At 37.7% G+C, this 27107-nt stretch overlaps 1 protein-coding gene across 2 annotated transcripts in view; it reads left to right on the top strand.

The window, feature by feature from the left end:
• Nucleotides 1–27107, top strand: part of RELN (reelin) — a 527861-nt gene that overhangs the window by 364078 nt on the left and 136676 nt on the right. For both annotated transcript variants that reach the window (XM_060107639.1, XM_060107638.1), the window contains exons 19-20: nt 562–723; nt 5092–5328. In XM_060107639.1, the coding sequence (XP_059963622.1) occupies nt 562–723; nt 5092–5328 (399 nt within the window). The remainder of the gene's footprint in view (nt 1–561; nt 724–5091; nt 5329–27107) is intronic.

Here is a 27107-nt window from a genome sequence, read left to right as displayed (position 1 = left end):
TTTTCAACCAGGATGAGAGGAAGCTTATAGTTTATATAGAGTTAATTTGCCCTAGTTTTTAACAAATTAAAAGGCTCACTGATGACGTTAAGATACTAACGACTGACTAGATTTTTAAAAATATGAACTGTTAGCATCAGAACTGTTCTTAAGCCAAGGGCTAGTTAATTATTTATGTAGTTTTATTTATTTGACAGCTTGCAGAGGCTGATTAGATTTACTCTACATCTTTCCTTCCCCCAGTGCTTAATAAATAATGCAGCAAAAGAATGATTGGCGTTTTAACTGTATGTACACAAGTATGTAGTATACAAATATGTATAAACATACCATTATATTTGTATAGATATATCTGTCTACAAAACACATGCAGTGACCTGATCTTCTACATATATTCATACATCTCACAGTGAAATTACTTACATTTTATAGAAGAGGGATGAGTGGAAACCTACAGCTTTTGAGTAGTTATTTCAATTTGTTCAAAATTCTTTAAAAGCCAAAATGAATATTATGGTTTCAAATGTTTATGCACACTAATTATAGACAATTCATTTCTAGGTTTCTCCAGTTCACGTTGAGACTGGGGAGCAAGTCTGTTCTGAGCACATGCAAAGCCCCTGACCAGCCTGGTGAAGGTGTTCTATTGCATTATTCCTATGATAATGGGATAACTTGGAAACTCTTGGAGCATTATTCATATCTCAACTATCATGAGCCCAGGTATGTTGGAAAACACTTAGAAAAAATGGTAAGGGTGATATCTCCTTCCTGGGGAAATCATCATTCAAGTGGTGTAAGAGTCCAGATGCTTTTGCATTGAGAGATGGTAAGGACAAAGATTGATGCCTCTTGCAATGAAAAGCTAGAAAGCTGCATTCTTGTAATTCATTTGCCCTACTGACTTCTGGTAATTTGAAGAAATTTATTCTCATATTCTGAAATGTGCATCTAAGGGAAATATTTTGATACCTAGGAAAGAGAAAAATAACTAACACTACTTTCCTTATTCAACTATAGTGCAAACTATTAGGTACGATTTTAATATGGTACTAAATTATAAATGCTGTTGATAAATATTTTTAGCAATATGTGATAATATATTATAATAAATTATATGAGATAATAACTCATAAAATCTGATGACCAATATGTTTTTTAAATTTGCATGTAATATAATTAAGTAATGAGTATAAAGAAGTTTTTCTAGCATGTATAGAGTCCCTGGCAAAGATGGAGTGGAGGCTGTATTTAAAGCCCTTTCTTCAGGCCACTTCTATTTTTCTTTGGCTTATATATTTCATAATATATAGTCACAATTGTGAGATTTAAGTTTTACTTGAAGTAGAGCCATCCTTCAGTTTGGGAGAGTGGTAATCACCATTTGTGATACGATTTCGGAAGAGTCCAAAGAGTCCTCTCCTTTTCTAGAACACTTATTGACTTGCTCACTGAAATTCCTTTAAAATAGCAGGAGAAGAGAAGGATGGGAAAATTAAAATAGCACTAGAGGAGGTATCACTGTGACTTACATTCACTTTCAGATATAAAGAGCTAATACAGTTTACCTTCCTGGAAGTACATACATGTTGATCATGGAAAGATGTGAAAAAGAGTGAGGACTTTGGGCACTGAAGTGTGCATTGGCACCATGGCAAAAGGACAGGGGCAATGATGATAGAGTTTATATATTTTAAAATTCTGCCTCGAGCTATCCCTTCATTTAAGTATTTGCAAATAGATGAGAACTTTTATTTTCATCAGAAGATGAGTAGCATGTAACAGAGATAATAGTTAACAACTATTATGAGTGGTAAATACTATATGTTGTAAAATTTAAGAGAATGCACCAGATGTGTTGAGTCTTTTCCCTGTAAGGGTAAATGTAAGACTAAACTCAACTTTCTCACTCAGTAGAGACATATGAATCCTAAAGAAACATTTCATAGACCTCCATAATAAGCATTAAAAGAAAATTAAGCAAAAATCAAGATGATAATAAAAATGATGAAAGCATGCAGAAAATATCATTGTCCTAAGTTAAATTGGCCCAAAACACAATTTTTTCTAACAAGGATGGACAGCTTCACAATTCAGTAATCAATTTGTAGCATGAAATTTAATTAATCTTTGTTGATATGAAAATAAATTATACATTTAATGTACTATTGCAAAGGTACGTTTAATCTTGTCTGCCATTTGACAGCAACATTTTTCTTCTAAGCAGAACCAAGGTGGCTTTTCAGCATTAGGTATGTGCACAGCTTGAAGGATTAAGATCAGAGGGGAGATTATTTTAAAAGGAGAACGTAGTAGTGGAACCAAGAACACTTTCATTTTATATATATTGCCTCTGTCCAAGAGACCCCTCCCCCTCCTTCTTATAAATATTAATAAAAGGTGACATGGCAGAAGTAGAATTTGATATATTCTAGGCACTAAATTATGTTTTATATGAGAAATAGTACAAACCATGCAAACTCTCCATGAGACAGTTAATTATTGATGCCTTTAGCCATTTGCTGTGTTTTCTTCAGTATAAATTGCTGTCTGTAATTGCTGTGAACTCCATATTGTTCCTTTCTGCCATGGTTGTTCGAAAATGAAGTGTGATCCATAAATTAGATATGATAGCTGGCTAACTACTGTTATTCCTAGCTGATTTCTAATAATTTCCTTACCTATAATTCACTCAGTAAGTGAAAGAACTCTATCTGCTTGATATTTATAAAAGTTAAAGTCCGTAAATATATCTAAGTTAATCTTTTAATTCTAACTGACTAGACTGCCTTGTGAACTAATTGGCATTCTTATTAATATAAAACTATATATTTTTGGTGAGACAAATTATTCTAGATTTTTCTTAATTATAGGGCTTGGTTTCTTATTCTAAAATTATTATGAAGTTTAATTATATTTTATTTTTGTCTTGATTATTGAATGTGATTACAGGAAATCCATGAGCTTAGTACCTATCCAAAAAAGGAAGTTTGAGACAGAAAGTTGACCTAAGTCCCTGGGTTCTCATCTAGGAATATTCTGATCAAATGGCTCCATAGCCATTCTAACCAGACACTGTACTATGCATAGAGTGGTAAAGCAGAGACTTCCACCCCACTCCAAGATATAACATAGAGGTAAAGGATGCAGACTTTAGAGCCATGTTCCCTAGGTCCATAGCCTGGCATTGTCAGTTAAAAGCTGCTTAACCTAAAAGAAAATCTTTAATTTCCTTATGCCTCTGTGTTTGAATCTCTGTCAGGGTATACTGATAATATGTACTTCATCTATGCAGCAAGAAGTTATTCTTTTTATATGCCAGACACTATTCTAGGTGCTAAGATACAATAGTGAAAAATAGAAAAAAGTCTCTGACTTTGCCATAAAGATATTATTATCCCAGTTTCACAGATGAAGATGCTAAGGCACATAGAAGTTAAATACCTTCCCTGCAGCTGCAAAGTTATCAACCATGAGGTGACAAAGTGCATACTTTAACCCAAGAGTCTGACTACAGAGTCACAGTCTTCACATCTCTGCTGGGGAAAATATTAGTCACTTCAGTTACTGTTCTCACACACATATGCACTTTATTTTCCTTTAAAGTTGCCCCAAAAATTCTACTTCTCATTTGTTAATTTTTAATATTATATTTATTTTCATCAGAGAGACCAGTAACTGCTTTTAAAATTATTAATATTAAAAGAAAATTATAATTTTCTAATAACATAATGCTAATCAAATTAAATTATTAAATTAATGTGTGTTTTCATTGTTGAGCCAGTTTGAATATAGTTTATTTTATTCTATATTTGATATGTTAACATAAATATTATTTAATTATTTAATAAGTAAATAAATATTTAGAAAATTAAAGTGAAAATTACTGAAATAATATAATTAAGTATTTAATAAGTACTTTTCTTTTAATAAACTCACATTGGTTAAAAAATTCAGCAGATCATGGAAAGTACTTAAAAAATCATAAACCTGTTATAGCTATGTCTTTTTAGTTTAAGAAATGTTTTTTAATTTATATTTCTGTATTTGAACATTGATTTCTCATCATTTAAAAAGTATGTTTTCTCACATTACAAAAAGTCCTACCAATTTTTTACTGTTTATATAATCAATGGTGATAATCATATTATTCCACCCCATATTTTCATATGCAGATTATTTAAAGTAAAAATAGATATTACTTTTAATAACTTTCAGTATGCAAAAAATTACATTTTCAAGATGTGATTTAATGTTTCTTTATGTAATAACTAAAGATGAACATAATACAAATATGAAAATCAATCTAATTTCTCAGTAAATCCAGCCTTAGACATTGAAGTTTTTAAATAATTTATTTCTAAGTTATCCAGCTAGTCACCTGTCTTAGGGAGTTTTTCTTTGCTCACTAGGAAGAAGGTTCAGTCCCTTCAGTGTACGTTTACTGCAAACACCTCTCCTGGTGTATAATTGTACACTGATGGAGATAAATGTTCCATTTGCCATTTGTTTCACATCGCACCTTGTGTACGGATTTGAGCAGTATGGTACTATGATTTATGGAGCTTTCAAGCAGATGTCATTGCAGTGGCAATTAATATATAGTTCCTGCTGCTGTGTACAATGATTGCTCCTGGAAATTAGATATTATTCTTAATTTTCTTCCCCATTTGTCAGATACAGGTTTACTGTCGTAGCCACCATGACACAGCAAGTGACCTCGCACACTATGCTGAACTCATGGGAATGAGGAAGTGCCATGGTTCCAACCAGCCCAAAACTATAATGTGTGTAACAAGCTGCCCAAGATCCTTTACCAGACTTAGGCAAATCCTGCCACATTGACAACTATGTTTTATTGAGTTAGCTTTTCTGAGAGCAGCTGAGTGCAAGCAAAGTCACAGTTTTAGATGTGTTGAGAAGACTTTGTTGGAGTCAGACAGGAAATTGGAAATCTCAAGAATGTTTGTCATAGTGGGAGAATTATTTTTTTCAAATATTATACTGTAGGAAGAAAAGATCCTGCTATAAATGTTTGTATTTTAAGATAATCAAAGTAATTTGAATTTTTACTTTTATTTTCTCCTTTAGAATAATCTCTGTAGAATTACCAGATGATGCAAGACAGTTTGGAATTCAGTTCAGATGGTGGCAACCATATCATTCTTCCCAGGGAGAGGATGTATGGGCTATTGATGAGATTATCATGACATCTGTACTTTTCAACAGCATTAGTCTTGACTTTACCAATCTTGTGGAGGTCACTCAATCTCTGGGATTCTACCTTGGAAATGTTCAGCCATACTGTGGCCACGACTGGACCCTTTGGTAAGGATTTCATCTTTGTTCTTATTGTTATTGTTACAATTTGCATTAAGGATTGAAACCCAAAGATGATCTTCCAGTCCATCCAGCACTTAGTCATTTGTTGACAAATATTAGCTGAACATGAACCATTTGAAAAGTCACTGTTATGTCTATAAGTAAGTTATCTTGGGAAAGAAGACTAAAAACAAAACACTGATAGATTTAAATAAATATAAAATTTCCTATATTTATCCATCTCAAATTTTCATTTTCCCACCATTACATATAAAAACCCTCTTCAAGAAGTGTTAACAACTAAAGTGACTAACATATTCTCCCTTCATGGAGGTCCATCATGATCATAGTGAAAAGTGAAATCACTCTAATGACTATTTTAATAAAATTTCTCATCACATGTTTTATTTTCATGCTGTCTTACATAAAGTCCAAGAAGTTTCTCCAACCCAAAGATAATATTTTTACTCCATTTTATCAAGCAATATTGGACCAGGGACTTGTATAGTTAATGTCAGTGGGGTTTCAAGAGTGTGGGATTTCCTAGTCAAGACACCTTTCATTCTTAGATTTTTTTCCTCCCTATCATCATATGCAAACTTAATTATACATTAAGCAGTAAATAAATAACTTAAGACTATGATTAGTACTTCAAGAACATCCGTAGGATGACACAATAGCGATTACCTAGTTAGGAGGTGGCAACTTTAGATAGAGAGGAGGAGACTGTGTTTGGGTAGTTCAGAGAGTGGATACAACACATTCTACTAATTGGAAAGTAAAAGAGCAGGAAGTTCCAGGCACATGAAGATCTGAAGGAAGAGCATACAACTACAGGAAACTCTGTGGTACAAAGACTGCCAAAGCATGAGTGAGCATGACATGTTCAAAAACCAGGAAGGAGGCCAATGGTGCTGGAGCCCAGGTAACGAGGGAGCAAATGTCAGAAATAGAAGCCAAGAGATATGCAGAAGCCAGATCAGATAGAACTTATTAGGCATAGAGATCCTAGGTTAAGTCTCAGGTCTGTATAATTTCAAAACTCACAACCTTCCCCACTGTGCAAACTGCCCCTCTTTGGGTTCCTTTAGAACTTTAAACATGATTGAGGAATAATTTTCTAAGAGTCTTTTACTTTCTATTGAGTCATGGTCAGACCAGTTTAATTTCTCCAGATGAATCTTGCCAAAAGCTATTCACTGCAATTGTCTCCTGAGAGCATATCATAAATGACCCATCAGTGACCTTATCATAATTAGAGGTAAATTTTACACACCATTGCACATAAAATTACCTTTGATGGGAATTGTGCATGGACAGTCACATCTCACACACAGCAGGCTAAAATTCTAGCATCAAAATGACAGCTGATGTCATGGAAGTACAGCTGATCACTTTTGCTGCAAGCACTGTCAAACTAGATAGAATGAAATTTCTCTATGACAAAATATGAAAGGTTATATTGTGTGTTTTCTAGTTGATAGCCTCAGATGCTTGTTTTTATGCATGCTGTTCTTAGTCCTGGAGTCTTCAAAGAAAATAAAGGGGTGAAGCAAATAAGAACAAAGATGTAAAGCAAAATGAGATTTCTTGGAATTTTATGATTCTGCAATTTTAAATTGACCTGAATTAACAATAATCCAAATTGGTCATATACCATAAACTATCCCCCAAGTTTGTGTAGCAGTTTTTCTTTCCAGCACTTTGAATACAACAAAGAATCATATCATGAATGCAAGTCCTGTATAATGTTTATTTTTTCATAAATAGTTAACATCTGCTCAGATAAACTCCAAAGTTGCTGAGCATTTTAATTTTAACACTTGGGTTGAATACATGATAACAGCAGTTTAATTTCTGTGCTTTGCAAAACCCTAAGAACAATATCCTTTCACACAAGTCTGATGAATATTCTTAACCCACCACTGCTTTAATTGGTTGAGATACATTTACTCTGTGAAAGTACAATCACAATAATTATAGAAAACCATAAGAAAATATAAATAATTGTACAATCCCCATGGGCACCTTGAGCAGCGCCACAGGAGTTTTATTAACAACCACATGTGAGCAATCAAATTTGACTTCTCTGAAACGAAAAGGAGTTGTCTTGGTTATGAAACAACAGAGAGTGTACTCTGGTGGTGATAATGAGACTAGAGAAACACATTAGCCGCTTTAATAAGGACATGAAAAATGCTCTCTGCTCATTAAAATGAAACAACATAGAAGATTTCAAACTGTTCCCATTTTCTTAGCCAATGAATCAGAATAAAGCCCCATTTAATGACACCGTTTTCTCTCTGCTGCTGTTTAAGAATATATTGTCCAAGTTCCAAGTTCAATGTGAACTCACTTGAGTGATGTTTTTCAGAAATACTTATTACAATATTGAAATTCAAATGATGATATTGACCAAACTATTTATGATAACTACCTAGTCCTAAAAACAAGTTTTTTTTTTAAAGTAAAACCTTTGGAGCTTGTTATATTATTAAGTAAAAATTCTTTGAACGTATTCAAATATGTGGCCTCTGCCGTTCAATGACCTGTTCTTCTCAAGGGAAATTTTGAAATGTATACATGTTCTCTACAAATGACTGGTGTTAAATTAATTATTGTTGGCTTTTGCCAGCTGAGAGTTCATTTGGTTCTCATTTTCTAACTCATGGCTTTCCACGAGCATGGATTGTTGTTACTGAGAGTGTTCTCCAGGGAAAACTTGGACAATTGTTTTTTCATTAGAAGAACTACAGTCAATATGCTATAAATCACTTTACAATATGTCATCTTAGAGCACATTTTTCCATGGGGAAATGAATTGCCTTTAATTATTTGTAGTACTTTCCTTTCTTCCATACATAGTATCCGAAATCAGAACCTCTGTCTGCTTTATGTTCTAAAAATAGTCTTTAAAGCCTCTTCCATGTATTTTAAGATCACTAAGGGAATTGTTTTAATTGAGACTTATTAAAGATTATTTGACTAATACTATTAGTGATAATACCAAGGGACATTTACATTCCTCTGTCTTATCTAGTAGACTAGCTAAGCATACAGGTGGAAAGGACATTGCTGTCATATTATCTAGAGTTTTGGTTTCAAAATGTGTAAAACTATGAGGGTTTGGTCATCATAGCATATTAGAATTGGCAGTTCGTTTTAGTAGCAGAGATAAGGAGTTTTCCAGACAAGCAAAGGCTAAAGGAGTTCAGCACCACTAGACAGGCTTCACAAGAAATGTGATAAAGGACAGTCTTCAAGCTGAAACAGAAGGGCTCTAGTTAGTAACAGGAACAGATATAAAAGTGTAAATCTCACTGCTAAAGGTAAATACATAGTTAAATTCAAAATACTCTCATGTAGTAGTAGTGAGTAAATGACTTATAAATCTAGTATGAAGGTTAAAAGACAAAAATAGTAAAAAAAAATAGCTGTAACTGTAATAATTTGTTAACAGATAGACAAGATAAAAAAGATGTAAATTATGATGCCTAAAACATGAAACACGGTGGAGGGGGTAAAAATGTAGAGCTTTAGTGTGCATTTGACTTAAGTTGTTATCAATTTAAAGTAGACTGTTACAAATGTAAGATGTTTTATATAAACCTCATGGTATCCACAAAGTAAAAACCCAGAGTAGATACACAAAAGATAAAGAGAAGGGAATCTAAGCATACCACTGCAGAAGATCATCAGATCACAAAGGAAAAGAGTTAGAGAAGAAAGGAAAAAAGGAATCACAAAACAGCCAGAAAACAATGAACAAAATGGCAATAGTAAGTCCACACTGATCAAAAATTACTTTAAATATAAATGGACTGAATTCTCCAATCAAAAGTCATAGAGTGGCTGAATGGATAAACAAATAAGACCCAACTGTATGCTGCCTCCAAGAGTCTCACTTCAGCTTTAAGACCACACACAAACTCAAAGTAAAGGGATGGGAAAAGATATTCCATACATACAAAAGCCAGAAGAAAGTAGGAGTAGCTATACCTGTATCAGACAAAATAGACTTTAAGACAAAGATTGTAATAAGAGATAAAGAAGGGCATTACATAATGATAAAAGTGTCTGCAACAAGACAATATAACATTTGTAAATATTTATGCACCCCAACATAAGAGCACCTAAATATACAAAGCAAATATTAACAGACCTGAAGGGAGAAATCAACAGCAATACAGTAATCGGAATGGACTCAGTACCCTACTTTCAATAATGGAATCATACAGAATATCAATAAGAAAACACTGAACTTAAAAGACAAGTTAGACCAGATGGACTTAACAGACATTTATAAAACATTACATCCAAAAGCAACAGAATACATATTCTTCTCAAGTGCACATGGATCATTCTCCAGGATATATCATATGTTAAGCCGCAAAACAAGTCTTAACAAATTTAAGAAGACTGAAATCACATCAAGCAACTTTTCTAACCACAATGGTATGAAACTAGAAATCGATTAGAAGAAAACTAGAAAATCCACAAACGTGGAGATTAAACAATGTGATACTGAACAACCAAACAGGTCAAGAAATCAAAGAATATCTTGAGACAAATGAAAATGGAAATACAACATAACAAAGTATATGGGATGGGAATTCCCTGGTAGTCCAATGGTTAGGACTCTGTGCTTTCACTGTCGAGGGCGCAGGTTTAATTCCTGGTCAGGGAACTGAGATCCGGCAAGCCACGCAGAGTGGCAAAAAAAAAAAAAAAAAAAAAAAAAAAACATATGAGATGGAGCCAAAGCAGTTCTAAGAGAGAAGTTCATAGTAATAAATACCTACATTAAGAAACCTAGCTTTACATTTCAAGGAACTAAATAAAGAAGGGCAAAATAATTCCAAAGTTAATAGAAGGAAGGAAATAACAAATATCAGAGTGGAAATAAATGAAATAGAGACTTAAAAGATAATTGAGGGCCTCCCTGGTGGCGCAGTGGTTGAGAGTCCACCTGCCGATGCAGGGGATACGGGTTCGTGCCCCAGTCCGGGAGGATCCCATATGCCGTGGAGCAGCTGGGCCCGTGAGCCATGGCCACTGAGCCTGTGCATTCGGAGCCTGTGCTCCGCAACGGGAGAGGCCACAACAGTGAGAGGCCCGCGTACCACAAAAAAAAAAAAAAAAAAAAAAAAAAAAGATAATTGAAAAGATCAGTGAATGTAAGAACTGTTTTTTTTAAAAACTAAACAAAATAGACAAACTTTTAGCTAGACATACCAAGAAAAAAACAGAAGACTCAAATAAATAAAATCAGAGATGAAAAAGGAGAATTACAACTGATACCACAGAAAAATAAAGGATCATAAGAGGATACTATGAACAATTATATGCCAACAAATTGGACAACCTAGAAGAAATGGATAAATTCCTAGAAATATACGACCTACCAAGACTGCATCATAAAGAAATTGGAAATCTGAACAGACTGATTACTAGTAATGAGATTGAATTAGTAATCAAAAACCTCGCAGAAAACAAAAGCCTATGATCAGAGGGCTTCACTGGTGAATTTTACTAGACATTCTAAGAATTAATACCAGTTCGTCTCAAACTCCTCCAAAAAGTATAGAAGAGAGAGGAATACTTCCAAACCCATTTTACAAGGCCAGCATTACTCTGACACCAAAACTAAGCAAGGGTGTCATGAGAAAAGAAAATTACAGACCAAGATTCCTCATGAACATAGATAACAAAAATCCTCAGCAAAATACTAGCAAATCTAATTCAACAACACATTAAAAGAATATGTACCATGATCAAGTGGGATTTATTCCTGGGATACAAGGGTGATTCCACATGTGAAAATCAGTCAAGTGAGACACCACATTAATAAAATGAAAGATAGAGAAAGATTGGTTCAAGATGGCAGAGTAGAAGGACGTGTGCTCACTCCCTCATGCAAGGACACCAGAATCACAACTAACTGAACAGTCATCGACAGGAAGACACTGGAATTTACCAAAAAATATACCCCACATCCAAAGACAAAGGAGAACCCACAATGAAATGGTAGGAGGGGGTGCAATCACAATAAAATCAAATCCCGTAGCTGCTAGGTGGGTGACTCACAAACTGGAGAACACTTATACCACAGAAGTCCACCCACTGGTGTGAAGGTTCTGAGCCCCATGTCAGGCTTCCCAACCTGGGGGTCCAGCAACAGGAGGAAGAATTCCTAGAGAATCAGACTTTGAAGGCTAGTGGGATTTGATTGCAGGACTTTCACCAGACTGGGGGAAACAGAGACTGCACTCTTCCGAGGGCACACACAAAGTACTGTGCACATGAGGACCCAAGGGAAGGAGCAGTGACCCCAAAGGAGACTGAACCAGACCTACCTGCTAGTGTTGGAGGGTCTCCTGCAGAGGCAGGGGGCGGCTGTGTCTCACCATGAGGACAAGGACACAGGCAGCAGAAGCTCTGGGAAGTACTTCTTGGCATGAGCCCTCCCAGAGTCCACCATTAGCCCCACGAAATAGCCCAGGTAGGGCTCCAGTGTTGGGTCGCCTCAGGCAAAGCAACCAACAGGGAGGGAACCCAGCCCCACCCATCACCAGACAAGTGAATTAAAGTTTTACTGAGCTCTGCCTACCAGAGAAACAGCCAGCTCTACCCACCACCATTCCCTCCCAACAGGAAACTTGCACAAGCCTCTTAGATAGCCTCATCCACCAGAGGGCAGACAGCAGAAGCAAGAAGAACTACAGTCCTGCAGCCTGTGGATCAAAGCCCACATTCACAGAAAGATAGACAAGATGAAAAGGCAGAGGGCTATGTACCAGATGAAGGAACAAGATAAAACCCCAGAAAAACAACTAAATGAAGTGGAGGTAGGCAACCTTCCAGAAAAGGAATTCAGAATAATGATAGTGAAGATGATCCAGGACCTCGGAAAAAGAATGAAGGCAGAGATCGAGAAGATGCAAGAAATGTTTAACCAAGACCTAGAAGAATTAAAGAACAAACAAACAGAGACGAACAATACAATAACTGAAATGAAAACTACACTAGAAGGAATCAATAGCAGAATAACTGAGGCAGAAGAACGGATAAGTGACCTGGAAGACAGAATGGTGGAATTCACTGCTGTGGAACAGAATAAAGAAAAAAGAATGAAAAGAAATGAAGACAGCCTAAGAGACCACTTAAACACAACAATATTCGCATTATAGGGGTCCCAGAAGGAGAAGAGAGAGAGAAAGGACCAGACAAAATATTTGAAGAGATTATTGTCAAAAACTTGCCTGACATGGGAAAGGAAATAGCCACCCAAGTCCAGGAAACACAGAGACTCCCATACAGGATAAACCCAAGGAGAAACACGCCAAGACACATAGTAATCAATTTGGCAAAAACAAAAGGCATAAAAATTATTGAAACCAGCAAGGGAAAAATGATAAATAACATACAAGGGAACTCCCATAACGTTAACAGCTGATTTTTCAGCAGAAACTCTACAAGCCAGAAGGGAGGGCATGACATATTTAAAGTGATGAAAGGGAAGAACCTACAACCAAGATTCCTCTACCCGGCAAGGATCTGATTCAGATTCAATGGAGAAATCAAAAGCTTTACAGACAAGCAAAAGCTAAGAAAATTCAGCACCACCAAACCAGCTCTACAACAAATGCTAAAGGAACTTCTCTAAGTGGGAAACACAGGAGAAGAAAAGGACCTACAAAAACAAACCCATAACAATTAAGAAAATGGTAATAGGAACATACATACTGATAATTGCCTTAAACATGAATGGATTAAATGCTCCAACCAAAAGACACAGGCTCACTGAATGGATACAAAAACAAGACCCATATATATGCTGTCTACAAGAGACCCACTTCAGACCTAGGGGCACATACAGACTGAAAGTGAGGGGATGGAAAAAGATATTCCGTGCAAATGGAAATCAAAAGAAAGCTGGAGTAGCAATACTCATATCAGATAAAATAGACTTTATAATAAAGAATGTTACAAGGGACAAGGAAGGAAACTGCATAATGATCAAAGGATCAATCCAAGAAAAAGATATAACAGATATAAATATATATGCACCCAACATAGGAGTACCAGTACATAAAGCAACTGCTCACAGTTATAAAAGAAGAAATCGACAGTAACACAATAATAGTGGGGAACTTTAACACCTCACTTAACCCAATAGACAGATCATCCAAACAGAAATTAGTAAGGAAACACAAGCTTTAAATGACACAATAGTCCAGATAGATTTAATTGATATTTATAGGACATTCCATCCAAAAACAGCAGATTACACTTTCTTCTCAAGTGCACATGGAACATTCTCCAGGATAGATCACCTCTTGGGTCACAAATCAAGCCTCAGTAAATTTAAGAAAACTGAAATCATATCAAGCATCTTTTCCAACCACAATGCTATGAGATTAGAAATCAATTACAGGGGAAAAAACTAAAAAAAAAAACCACAAACGCATGGATGCTACACACAGTACGTTACTAAATAACCAAGAGATCACTGAGGAAATCAAAGAGGAAATCAGAAAATACCTAGAGACAAATGACAATGAAAACACGATGATCCAAAACCTACGGGATGCAGCAAAAGCAGTTCTAACAGGGAAGTTTATGGCAATACAAGCCTACCTCAAGAAACAAGAAACATCTCAAATAAGCAATCTAACCTTACACCTAAAGGAACTAGAGAAAGAAGAACAAACAAAACCAAAGTTAGTAGAATGAAAGAAATCATGAACATCAGAGCAGAAATAAATGAAATAGAAACAAACAAAACAGTAGCAAAGATCAATAAAACTAAATGCTGCTTCTTTGAGAAGATAAACAAAATTGGTAAACCTTTAGTCAGACTCATCAAGAAAAAGATGGAGAGGAATCAATAAAATTAGAAATGAAAAGAAGTTTCAATGGACACCGCAGAAATGCGAAGCATCCTAAGAGACTACTACAAGCAACTCTATGCCAGTAAAATAGACAACCTGGAAGAAATGGACAAATTCTTAGAAAGGTATACCCCTCCAAGACTGAACCAGGAAGAACTAGAATATATGAACAGATCAATCACAAGTAGTAAAATTGAAACTGTGATTAAAAATCTTCCAACAAACAAAAGTCCAGGACCAGATGGCTTCACAGGTGAATTCTATCAAACATTTAGAGAAGAGCTAGCACCCGTCCTTCTCAAACTCTTCCAAAATATAGCAGAGGGAGGAACAGTCCCAAACTCATTCTGTGAGACCATCATCACCCTGATACCAAAACCAGACAAAGATACTAGAAAAAAGAAAAATACGGACCAATATCTCTGATGAATATAGATGCAAAAATCCTCAACAAAATCCTAACAAACAGAGTCCAACAACACATTAAAAGGATCATACACCCTGATCAAGTGGGATTATTTGCAGGGATGAAAGGATTCTTCAATATACGCAAATCAATCAATGTGACACACCATATTAACAAATTGAAGAATAAAAACCATATGATCATCTCAATAGATGCAGAAAAAGCTTTTGACAAAATTCAACACCCATTTATGATAAAAACTCCAGAAAGTGAGCATAGAGGGGACCTACCTCAACATAATAAAGGCCATATATGACAAACCCACAGCAAACATCATTCTCGATGGTGAAAAACTGAAAGCATTTCCCCTAAGATCAGGAACAAGAGAAGGATGTCCACTCTCGCCACTATTATTCAACATAGTTTTGGAAGTCCTTACCATGGCAATCAGGGAAGAAAAAGAAATAAAATGAATACAAATGGAAAAGAAGTAAAACTATCACTGTTTGCAGATGACATGATACTATACATAGAGAATCGTAAAGATGCCACCAGAAAACTACTAGAGCTAATCAATGAATCTGGTAAAGTTGCAGGATACAAAATTAATGCACAGAAATATGTTGCATTCCTATACACTAACGATGAAAAATCTGAAAGAGAAATGAAGGAAACACTCCCATTTACCACTGCAACAAAAAGAATAAAATACCCAGGATTAAACCTACCAAGGGAGACAAAAGACCTCTACTCAGAAAAGTATAAGACACTGATGAAAGAAATCAAAGATGACACAAACAGATGGAGACATATACTGTGTTCTTAGATTGGAAGAATCAATATTGTGAAAATGACTATACTACCCAAAGCAATCTACAGATTCAATGCAATCCCTATCAAATTACCAGTGGCATTTTTTAAAGAACTAGAACATAAAATCATAAAATTTGTGTGGAGACACAAAAGACCCTGAATAGCCAAAGCAGGCTTGAGGGAAAAAAAACGGAGGTGGAGGAATCAGACTCCCTGACTTCAGACTATACTACAAAGCTACAGGAATCAAGACAATATGGTACTGGCACAAAAACAGAAATATAGATCAATGGAACAAGATAGAAAGCCCAGAGATAAACCCATGCACCTATGGTCAACTAATCTATGACAAAGGAGGCAAGGATATACAATGGAGAAGAGACAGCCTCTTCAATAAGTGGTGCTGGTAAAAGTGGCCAGCTACATATAAAAGAATGAAATTAGAACACTCCCTAACACCATACACAAAAATAAACTCAAAATGGATTAGAGACCTAAATGTAGGACGAGACACTATAAAACTCTTAGAGGAAAACATAGGAAGAACACTCTTTGACATAAATCACAACAGATCTGTTTTGATCCACCTCCTAGAGTAATGGAAATAAAACCAAAAATAAACAAATGGGACCTAATGAAACTTAAAAGCTTTTGAAAAGCAAAGGAAACTACAAACAAGACAAAAAGACAACCCTCAGAATGGGAGAAACTATTTGCAAATGAATCAACAAACAAAGGATTAATCTCCAAAATATACAAACAGCTCATTCAGCTCAATATTAGAAAAACGAACAACCCAATCAAAAAATGGGCAGAGGACCTAAATAGTCATCTCTCCAAAGAATACATACAGATGGCCAAGAAGCACATGGAAAGCTGCTCAACATCACTAATTATTAGAGAAATGCAAATCAAAACTACAATGAGGTATCACCTCACACCAGTTAGAATGGGCATCATCAGAAAATCTACAAACAACAAATGCTGGAGAGGGTGTGGAGAAAAGGAAACCTTCTTGCACTGTTGGTGGGAATGTAAATTGATACAGCCACTATGGAGAAGAGTATGGAAGTTCCTTAAAAAACTAAAAATAGAATTACCATATGATCCAGCAATCCCACTATGGGTATATACCCAGAGAAAACCATAATTCAAAAAGACACATGTGCCCCAAAGTTCATTGCAGCACTATTTTCAATAGCCAGGTTACGGAAGCAACCTAAATGCCCATCCACAGATGAATGGATAAAGAAGATGTGGTACATATATACAATGGAATATTACTCAGCCATAAAAAGGAACAAAATTGGGTCATTTTAGAGATGTGGATGGATCTAGAGACTGTCATACAGAGTGAAGTAAGTCAGGAAGAGAAAAACAAATATCATATATTAACGCATATATGTGGAACCTAGAAAAATGGTACAGATGAAGTGGTTTGCAGGGCAGAAATAGAGACACAGACATAGAGAACAAACATATGTACACCAAGGGGGGAAAGTGGCGGGGGCATTGGTGGTGGTTGGATGAAATGGGAAATGGGGAATGACATATATACACTAATATGTATAAAATAGATAACTAATAAGAACCTGCTGTAGAAAAATAAATAAATTAAAAAAAATAAAAGATAAAAATTATATGAGGGCCTCCCTGGTGGCGCAGTGGTTGAGAGTCCGCCTGCCGATGCAGGGGACACGGGTTCGTGCCCCGATCCCGGAGGATCCCACATGCCGCGGAGCGGCTGGGCCCGCGAGCCATGGCCGCGGGGCCTGTGTGTCCGGAGCCTGTGCTCCGCAACGGGAGAGGCCACAGCAGTGAGAGGCCCGCGTACAGCAAAAAAAAAAAAAAAAAAAAAAAAAATTATATGATCATCTCAATAGAGGCAGAAAAAGCATTTGACAAACTTCAAAATCTATTTATGATATAAACTCTCAATATAGTACATATAAAGGGAACATACCTCAACATAATTAAGGCCATCTATGACAAGCCCACTCAATGATGAAAGGCTTAATGCATTTGCTCTAAGATCAGGAACAAGTCAAGGATGCCCACTCTCACCACTTTTATTCAACATAGTCCTGAAAGTCCTAGCCAGAGCAATTAGGCAAGAAAGATAAAAGTCTCTAAAATAGAAAGGAAGAAGTAAAACAGTCTTTATTTGCAGATGATGTGATATTATATCATTATAGATAGAAAAACTAAAGACTCCACGGAAACTGCTAGAACTAGTAAACAGGTTTAGCAAAGTTGCAGGATACAAAATCAATACAGAAAAAATCAATAGCATTTCTATATGTTAACAATGAACTACCAGAAAGAAAAATTAAAAAAACAATTCCATTTACAGTTGCATCAGAAAGAATAAAATGCCTAGCAATAAATTTGACCAAGGAAGTGAAAGATCTGTACACTGAAGACAGTAAGACGTTGATGAAAAAAATTGAAGAAGTCACAGAAAAATGGAAATATAATCAGTGCTCATGGATTGGGATGATTAATATTGGTATAATGTCCATACTACCCAAAGTAATCTACAGATTCAGTGCAATCCCTATCAAAATTCCAGTGGCATTTTTCACAAAAATAGAAGAAACAATCCAAATAGTTGTATAAAAACCACAAAAGACCCTCAAATAGGCAACACAATCTTGAGAAAGAAGAATAAAGCAGGAAGCATAATACTCCCTGGTTTCAAACTATATTACAAAGTTATAGTAATCAAAACAGTATGGTATTGGCATAAAAACAGACATGTAGATCAATAGAGAACAGAAAAGAGAGCCCATAAATAAACCAATCCATATATGATCAACTAATTTTTGACAAAAGAACCAAGAATATACAATAGGGAAAGGACTCTCTTCAATAAATGGTGTTTGGAAAACTGAACAGCCAAACACAAGAAAAAAATTGGACTACACAAAACCATACACAAAAATTAATTCAAAATGGATCAAAGACTTGAACATAAGACCTGAAGCCATAAAACTCTTAGAAGAAAACATAGGCAGTAAGCTCCTTTACATTGGTCTTGGCAGTTATTTTTTTGCATTTGACACCAAAAGCAAAGGTCATGAAAGCAAAAAATCACAAGTGGGACTACATTAAACTAAAAAGCTTATGCACAGCAAAGAAAACTGTCAACAAAATGGAAAGGGAACCTACAGAGTGGGAGAAAATATTTACAAATCCTGTATCTGATAAGGTGTTAATATCTAAAATATATAAAGAACTCAAACAACTCACTAGCCAAAAAAAACCCTAAACAATCTAATTTTAAAAATGGGCAGGGCTTCCCTGGTGGCGCAGTGGTTGAGAATCTGCCTGCCAATGCAGGGGACACGGGTTTGAGTCCTGGTCTGGGAAGATCCCACATACCGCAGAGCAACTAGGCCCGTAAGCCACAACTACTGAGCCTGTGCACCTGGAGCCTGTGCTCCACAGCAAGAGAGGCTGCAATAGTGAGAGGCCCACGCACCGCAATGAAGAGTGGCCCCCGCTTGCCGCAACTAGAGAAAGCCCTTGCACAGAAACGAAGACCCAACACGGCCAAAAATTAATTAATTATTATTATTTTTTTTTAATGGGGGCTTCCCTGGTGGCACAGTGGTTGAGAGTCCGCCTGCCGATGCAGGGGACACGGATTCATGCCCCGGTCCAGGAAGATCCCACATGCCACAGAGCGGCTAGGCCCGTGAGCCATGGCCACTGAGCCTGCGTGTCCGGAGCCTGTGCTCCGCAATGGGAGAGGCCACAACAGTGAGAGGCCCGCGTACCACCAAAAAAAAAAAAAAAAATGGGCAAAGGATCTAAAGAGACATTTTACCAAAGAAGACGTACAGATGACCAATAGGTACATGGAAAGATGCTCACCATCACTAATCATCAGGGAAATGCAAATCAAAACCACAATGAGATATCACCTCACACATGTTAGAGTGGCTATTATCAAAAAAACAAGAAATAACAAGTATTGGCGAGGATGTGGCGAAAGGGGATCCTTGTGCACTGTTGGTGGGAATGTAAATTGGTGCAGCCATTATGGAAAACTTTATGGAGGTTCCTCAAAAAATTAAAAATACGATCCAGCAATTCTGCTTCTGCATATATATCTGAAAGAAATGAAACCACTATCTTGAAAATATATTTGTTCCTCCCCCCCATGTTTGTGGCAGCATTATTTACAATAGCCAAGACACGGAGATAGCAAGAGTGTCCATCGATGTGTGAATGTATGATAAAGACAGTGTGATACATACAATGGAGTATTTTCATCCATAAAAAAGAAGGAAATTCTACCATTTGTGACAACATGAATGGACCTTGAAAAAATACAAACTCATAGATGCAGAGAGAGATTGGTGGTTGCCAGAGATGAGGGGTGGAAGATGGGGAAAATGGGTGAAGTGAGTCAAAAGACACAAACTTTTCACTTACAAGATTAATAAGTTCTGGGGATGTAATGTACAGCATTATGACTGTAATTAACAATACTGTATTTTATATTTGAAAGTTGCTAAGAGAGTAGATCTTAAAAGTTCTCACCACAAGAAAAAAATTTTGTAACTATGTGAGGTGATAAATGTTAGCTAAACTTATTGCAGTGATCATTTTCCAGCATATACATATATCAGATCGTTGTGTTGTATACCTAATACAATGGCATATGGCAATTATATCTCAATAAAACTGGATTCAAAAAATGTATGTTCATATCTCATGGTGCATCTATAAACATGTACAACAAAAAAGAATTTGTATATTTTATGAGAAGCAAGAGTTGCCTAGGGGAAAATCTCAGACTAAAAGGATCCTAAAAGCCTGTTTATCTCATAATACAAATTAAACACAGTTTACTTGCAATAAAAGGTAGGAAATAGTACTGTGGCTCTATTACCAATTGAAGAAAATCAATAATTTAGCATTATATAATAGTCATATAATAATATAGCAGAACTGAACAATGAGTGGAATGTGTTTTAAGCTGTACAAGAGGAGCTATAAAGTAGTTGTTAAGGTACTTCTAGATTTTAAGAATCAACAGTCATGTGTAGTAATGGATAACACAAAAAGATTTCCTAACTGACCTAGAAAAATCCCTTCAGAGCTCATGCTTGCACAAACCTGACATGCATTTGTGGGGTCTGTCAAACCCACAGGCAGATCTAATATACATTTAGCAAGCAGTGGGTGAAACACTTTTTAATGAGATCTACCTTTTCTTCTGCTACCTTTTGGTTTATTTATTTATTTTTTTTTTTTCTTTTTGCGGTATGCGGGCCTCTCACTGTTGTGGCCTCTCCCGTTGCGGAGCACAGGCTCCGGACGCGCAGGCCCAGCGGCCACGGCTCACGGGCCCAGCCGCTCCACGGCACATGGGATCCTCCCAGACCGGGGCACGAACCCGTATCCCCTGCATCGGCAGGCGGACTCTCAACCACTGCGCCACCAGGGAGGCCCTGGTTTATTTTTAAAAATAGGAATATGGGGCCTCCCTGGTGGCGCAAGTGGTTGAGAGTCCGCCTGCCGATGCAGGGGATACGGGTTCGTGCCCCGGTCTGGGAGGATCCCGTATGCCGCGGAGCGGCTGGACCCGTGAGCCGTGGCCGCTGGGCCTGCGCGTCCGGAGCCTGCGCGTCCGGAGCCTGTGCTCTGCGACGGGGGAGGCCACAACAGTGAGAGGCCCGCATACCGCAAAAAAAAAAAAAAAAAAATAGGAATATGTATTTGAAGGGGTTAAGGGTCAAGAGTCTTTTCTACATACAGATCTTTATTCCTTTGGACTGGTCTCATAAAAATAGTGAAGGAGGTTGCCTGATACTAATACAAGGAATGTGTCATTGGTAAACATTGACAAAGGAGAGGTTGGATTAGTGCCCTGTTGAAACTTTGGACAGCCTTCATCCCTTAGGTCACAAGAGAAACAAATTTATAACTATCCCTTTATAAAATGAATTTGCTTATAGAATAAAAATGATAGCCAAGTAAATGTCTTTAGGATTTTTCTTTCATTGAACATCAACCCATAATTTACATAGAAATTTTGTCAGCTTAAATTGTTTATTAGTAAGACTAGAGTATTCTTGGGATAACTTTTTACAAAAACTATTAGAAAGAATAATAAATCAACTCAAATTGTGCTGCTGAAGAAAGTCAGTTGGGGTGAACTGGCTCCGAAGAGCCACTTCAACTACCATTTCTCAGTAAGTGATTAGGAAGCTTAGCAAATAGATAAGGTAAATACATTGAGTGACAAACTGAAAAGTCACTATTATTTTCAACAGCTATGAAGAAAGTATTTTCAGTACCCAGGGGAATCAGTGCCTCTATAAAATTGGTAATATAATTGAATATACCCCCAAATAAATTTATAAATGACTTTCTAAAATAAATCCTATTTATTAGGCTTTTTCATCCTAAGAGTTTCATTACATGAAATTTTTCATTAGTTGATAGGCTAATTTATACATTCAACTGTTTATTGATTGCACTACAAGGGCTGTTTGTCCTGAAGGTATAGCACTTGGTACTAAAGATGAAGAGAGAAAAGCCCTTTGTTTGTGGAGCTTATTTTCTAGAGGAGAAAATCAAAAGTGAGCAAGTAAACAAATTTGTAATAATATTCCAGATAGTGGTAATTGCTGTGAGGATAAAGGAATGGAATGTTAGATGACATAAGTGGAGAGTGAGACTATTTTAGGTAAGATGTTTAGGGCAACACTCCTGAGCGTGTAGAGACCAGAATAATGAGAAAGAAACACTGATGTGAAAGTGTGCAAGGAAATCATTACAGGCAGAAGCAGCAAGAGCAAAGGTCCTGAGGCAAGCAAGGAACTTTTTTTTTTTTTTTTTTTTTTTTGCGGTACGCGGGCCTCTCACTGTTGTGGCCTCTCCCGTTGCGGAGCACAGGCTCCGGACGCGCAGGCCCAGCGGCCATGGCTCACGGGCCCAGCCGCTCCGCGGCATATGGGATCCTCCCAGACCGGGGCACGAACCCGTATCCCCTGCATCAGCAGGCGGACTCTCAACCACTGCGCCACCAGGGAAGCCCGCAAGGAACTATTGATAGATTATGTTAGGGCCTTATAGAGCAACAGAGAGACTCTGGATTTTATTTTAAGTGTTACGGGAATCCAGTAAATAATTTGAAGCAAGGGAGTGATGTAATCATATTTTTAATATAATTGTAACTGCTGTGTGAGCATAGGTGGTAAGGGTGATAGTAGAAGGAGCTCAGCTCAGAGGCCAGTAGTGTCATCCACATATGCTTCCAATGTTGCAAGGAACAGGCTGATGGACCACTTGAAAATATATATTGGACAACAGAGGCTTAGGACCTGCCAAAGGAATGAATAAAATGGCCATGTTCCCAGATTCATGTCCAAACGATTGACTTTTGAGTCATTTATTTCTCCAAAGTTAGATTTTCCTAAAAAATCTCCCTTTGGACTAAGTGGCTAAGTGAGATTTCAGAAGTAGGAGAACGTACCACTAAACAAATTAATAACAGAAATCTGCCTTTCAATGATCTAGATTCAAGGTATGTCCGGCTCGTTGAAAAAGAAATGTAATAGGCTGAGGTAGTTACTTTCTACGGACAGTGGTTCACAAAGCTTCGTGGTAGGCCTTGGGTGGCCTGACCTGGTCAGCCTCTCCTGCCTACCTGCCTTTCACTCAATCCTGCCCAACCACATCGTTCTTCCTACTCTACCCCAACGAGCCAAGCTGTTTCTTCTCCCAGCACCTTTGCATTGCCTATGCCTCTTCCTAGGAAGTTCTTTCATTAGTCTCAGTGCCAGGCCTCCAAGTTTTCCAGAGAACTGGAAGAAGTCCAGGGGCTTGGAAAATGAATATTGTTTCAAAAATATGATAAGAAAATTGCAAAACTAAAATTAATAAATGTAAATTAAATATCTACAAAACACAACATATGCCAACCCCATTAATTGCTTAATTTAAATATTCATGAAATTTGATGCTATTAGAAATAATTTTTTGGTCAGATTCCTGAGTATGTTGAGAAATCATAGGCAAACGTATATTCCATGCATTACCAGTAGCCAAAATAAAATTTAAAGGCAAAATTATAAAATCCACTTGAAGATTTTTGCAACAAAAATACATATGTAATGTGAGATATGGGTGCATTTTAATATGTTTGCCATGATGTGTGATGGAGTTTCCAAAATTAAAAGTGTGAGTCCTATGAAAGTCTTAAAATGGTCCTGCTTCAGTACTAACTAAGTTAGTACATGCTATATGGCTGCACATAGTTGGAAGGATAAAGAAAGAGAGAATTTCAAAGATTCCTCATGTATCTTTCTCTCTTGCCTCACCTCTTCCCTCCAAGCTAAACATTTTCATTCAGGGCTCTCAGGCCTAACTACATGGGCCAGTGTGTTCCTTCCTGAAAGGAAGTGAGGTGCAAGAGGAAACAGGAAAGGGATGACAGAGACAACAGGATTGTGTTGAAAAGGCAAGCTCTAATTATAAGCAGTGTAAATATGGATTGGGTAAGTTCACTTCAACCAAATTGGTTCTGGAGTTAGTATGGATGCAATGTAAGAATAACAGGAGGAAGGAGGTTCTGGATAGCCAAAGATCTGAGATGAGGTGAAGTTATTAACAGAGGCTGGAAACAGCTAAAGCTTCTCTGATTCCTCTCCTCCCGCCAGAAGAGGAGGAAAGTCTTGTTGGGTCCCTGACAACTTCACTACTCACACACCCACAGGTTCCTGGCAAGAGACTGGCAGGCATTACGAGAGTTGAGAGGAGCTATTTTCCCCTGGGTCCTTGATCTCCCCGCTCTCTGATAGTCTGTCCCCTTTCTGGCCCTCGGTCTCCCTCTCTCTCTCTGCTTCTCTTTGGGGGCCGAAGCCCAGGCTGTGCTTCATGCTGACTCCCCCTCTGACTTTTAAGGGAAACGACTGTGGCAGACATTTCTCTTTTTCTGCCGCAGTTTACTTCCAGCTGCTGAACATTTCCTAAAACTGCTGTGAGGTGGACAAAAAGAAGATTCAGCTGAGACTCGACAGAAATCTTTGAAAGCATTACCTCACCAACAAATTTCTGTAAACTTTTAAAATTTCTATAAATGTTAAAACTAGATTTTTTTTTAAGTTATTGGAATTAGCTGCTGGCATGTAGGGTTTGGGAGAGTTGAGCTAGTTTCACAGGAGACAAAGGTGGGTGACTGGGGTGCAGATGGACCTCCGGACTCCCAACAAAGGCGAGTCACCCGCCAATCTCACGTAGCACCCATGTCGGTGAGTGCAACCTGGTTACAAAGAGAGTACTGTGGTAACAGCCACTGTGTACAACAGCCTGAATGTCTAACCTAGGTGACATATTCCCCCCATTCTATCTCCCACACAGAAAGTTATCTGATCCTTGAGACAAAACTGCTACTAAGTCTCCAATTTTTCCTGAGTTTTGTTTGCCAAGAGGCTGCTTTCTGTAAAAGCTGAAGAAACAGCAACCAAGCCGCTCAATTTAAGCGTCATATAGCTTAAAGTAAAATGTTAGTCCTGACTTGAAGAACCATGTGTAAATTTCCAAACTGAGAAAATGGAAATGACACTGAAGAAGCTAAAGAATATAAACTATGTACTTTAAGTAGGAATGGTAACAATAAGCAAAATAAAGCAGATGCTAGGAACAGAAGTATAAAAGGAGCCTGAAATACATGCTGAAAAGCACATGTATTCCAAAATATCTTCTATTGCCAATTCAGCCTAACAAGATAAATACAGAGTGGTTTAGTCACTTAGAAATCCATAAGGATTTTTTAAAAGAAGTATTGAGTAAATACATGACAAAATGCATTATATGTAGAAATTTCAAATTTGTTCAAAGCTATAGATTGAAGTAAGTATAAAAGATTATCAGAGACTTCCCTGGTGGCACAGTGGTTAAGAATCTGCCTGCCAATGAAGGGGACACAAGTATGAGCCCTGGTCTGGGAAGATCCCACATACAGTGGAGCAACTAAGCCTGTGTGCCACAACTACTGAGCCTGTGTTCTAGAGCCCATGAGCCACAACTACTGAGCCCACAAGCCACAACTAGTGAAGCCCGCATGCCTAGAGCCCATGCTCCGCAACAAGAGAAGCCACTGCAGTGAGAAGCCCACGCACCGCAACGAAAGTAGACCCTGCTTACCGCAACTAGAGAAAGCCTGTGCATAGCAACAAAGACCCAACAGAGCCAAACTTAAATAAATAAATTTATTTAAAAAAAAAAAGACTGTCATAAAATAAATTTGTATCTAGAAATTTCTTACATGGAGAATTACTCCAGTTGAGAAACTGGTGGAAAGAATGTAGTCAGGAAAACAAGGGGAAAATTAATAAATCAGACTGTCATATGAATACAATATGTTAACCCCACATGTTTTACATACTCTTTCTCTAAACTCCTCATTGAAGTGATCGAGGCAATGTAACAAAGAACATGCTGAACCATTTTTGGAATTTGAAACTTGAATGAGCTTCTGGAAGAAGTGGGGTGTGGGAGGAAAGTTTGTTGATGAGAGTGGAGTGAAAGTTGCATGGGGGGCCCAGATGTAAATCTGGGTGGAATCCATAACCTGGGCCTCAGACGCCACTCGAGACCACTGACACTGCGCTCCGGAGGAGAGAAGGGGAGCGCCCAGTGCGCCGCATGACTCAGACCCAACACCCAGCCCTCAGGTGACTCCGTGACAGGATGGCTGCCCAAGGATTCTAAGCGAGGGGGAGAAGGAAAGTAGCAGGAAGGAAAACAGACATCAAGAGCCGTGTGGCTGACAGGGTCTTGGTGCTCCAGCTGGGTGTCAGGCCTGAGCCTCTGAGGTGGGAGAGCCAAGTTCAGGACATTGGACGACCAGAGACCTCCAGGCCCCACGTAATATCAATTGGCAAAAGCTCTCCCAGAGACCCAGCTCCACCCAACAGCCAGCAAGCTCCAGTGCTGGACACCCCATGCCAAACAACTGGCAAGACAGGAATACAACCCCACCCATTAGCAGAGAGGCTGCCTAAAATCATACTAAGCTCACAGACACCCCAAAACACACCACCAGACACGACCCTGCCCACGAGAAAGACAAGATCCAGCCTCACCCACCACAATACAGGCACCAGTCCCCTCCACCAGGAAGCCTACACAAGCCACTGAAATGGCCTTATCCACTGGGGGCAGACACCAAAAACAACGGGAACTACGAACATGCAACCTGGGAAAAGGAGACTCCAAACACAGTAAGTTAAGCAAATGAGAAGACAGAGAAACACACAGCAGATGAAGAGGCAAGTTAAAACCCCACGAGACCAAACAAATGAAGAGGAAATAGGCAGTCTACCTGAAAAAGAATTCAGAGAAATGATAGTAAAGATGATCCAAAATCTTGTAAATAGAATGGAGAAAATACAAGAAACATTTAACAAGGACCTAGAAGAACTAAAGAGCAAACAAACAATAATGAACAACACAATAAATGAAATTAAAAATGAAATCAGTAGCAGAATAACTGAGGCAGAAGAACGGATAAGTGACCTGGAAGATAAAATAGTGGAAATAACTACTGCAGAGCAGAATAAAGAAAAAAGAATGAAAAGAATTGAGGACAGTCTCAGAGACCTCTGGGACAACATAAATGCACCAACATATTCAAATTATAGGGGTCC

Source organism: Mesoplodon densirostris, chromosome 9 (assembly GCF_025265405.1).
Source record: "Mesoplodon densirostris isolate mMesDen1 chromosome 9, mMesDen1 primary haplotype, whole genome shotgun sequence".
NCBI lineage: Eukaryota > Metazoa > Chordata > Mammalia > Artiodactyla > Ziphiidae > Mesoplodon > Mesoplodon densirostris.
Note: the sequence above shows the minus strand (reverse complement) of the source record. Positions and strands in the feature narration are given on the sequence as shown.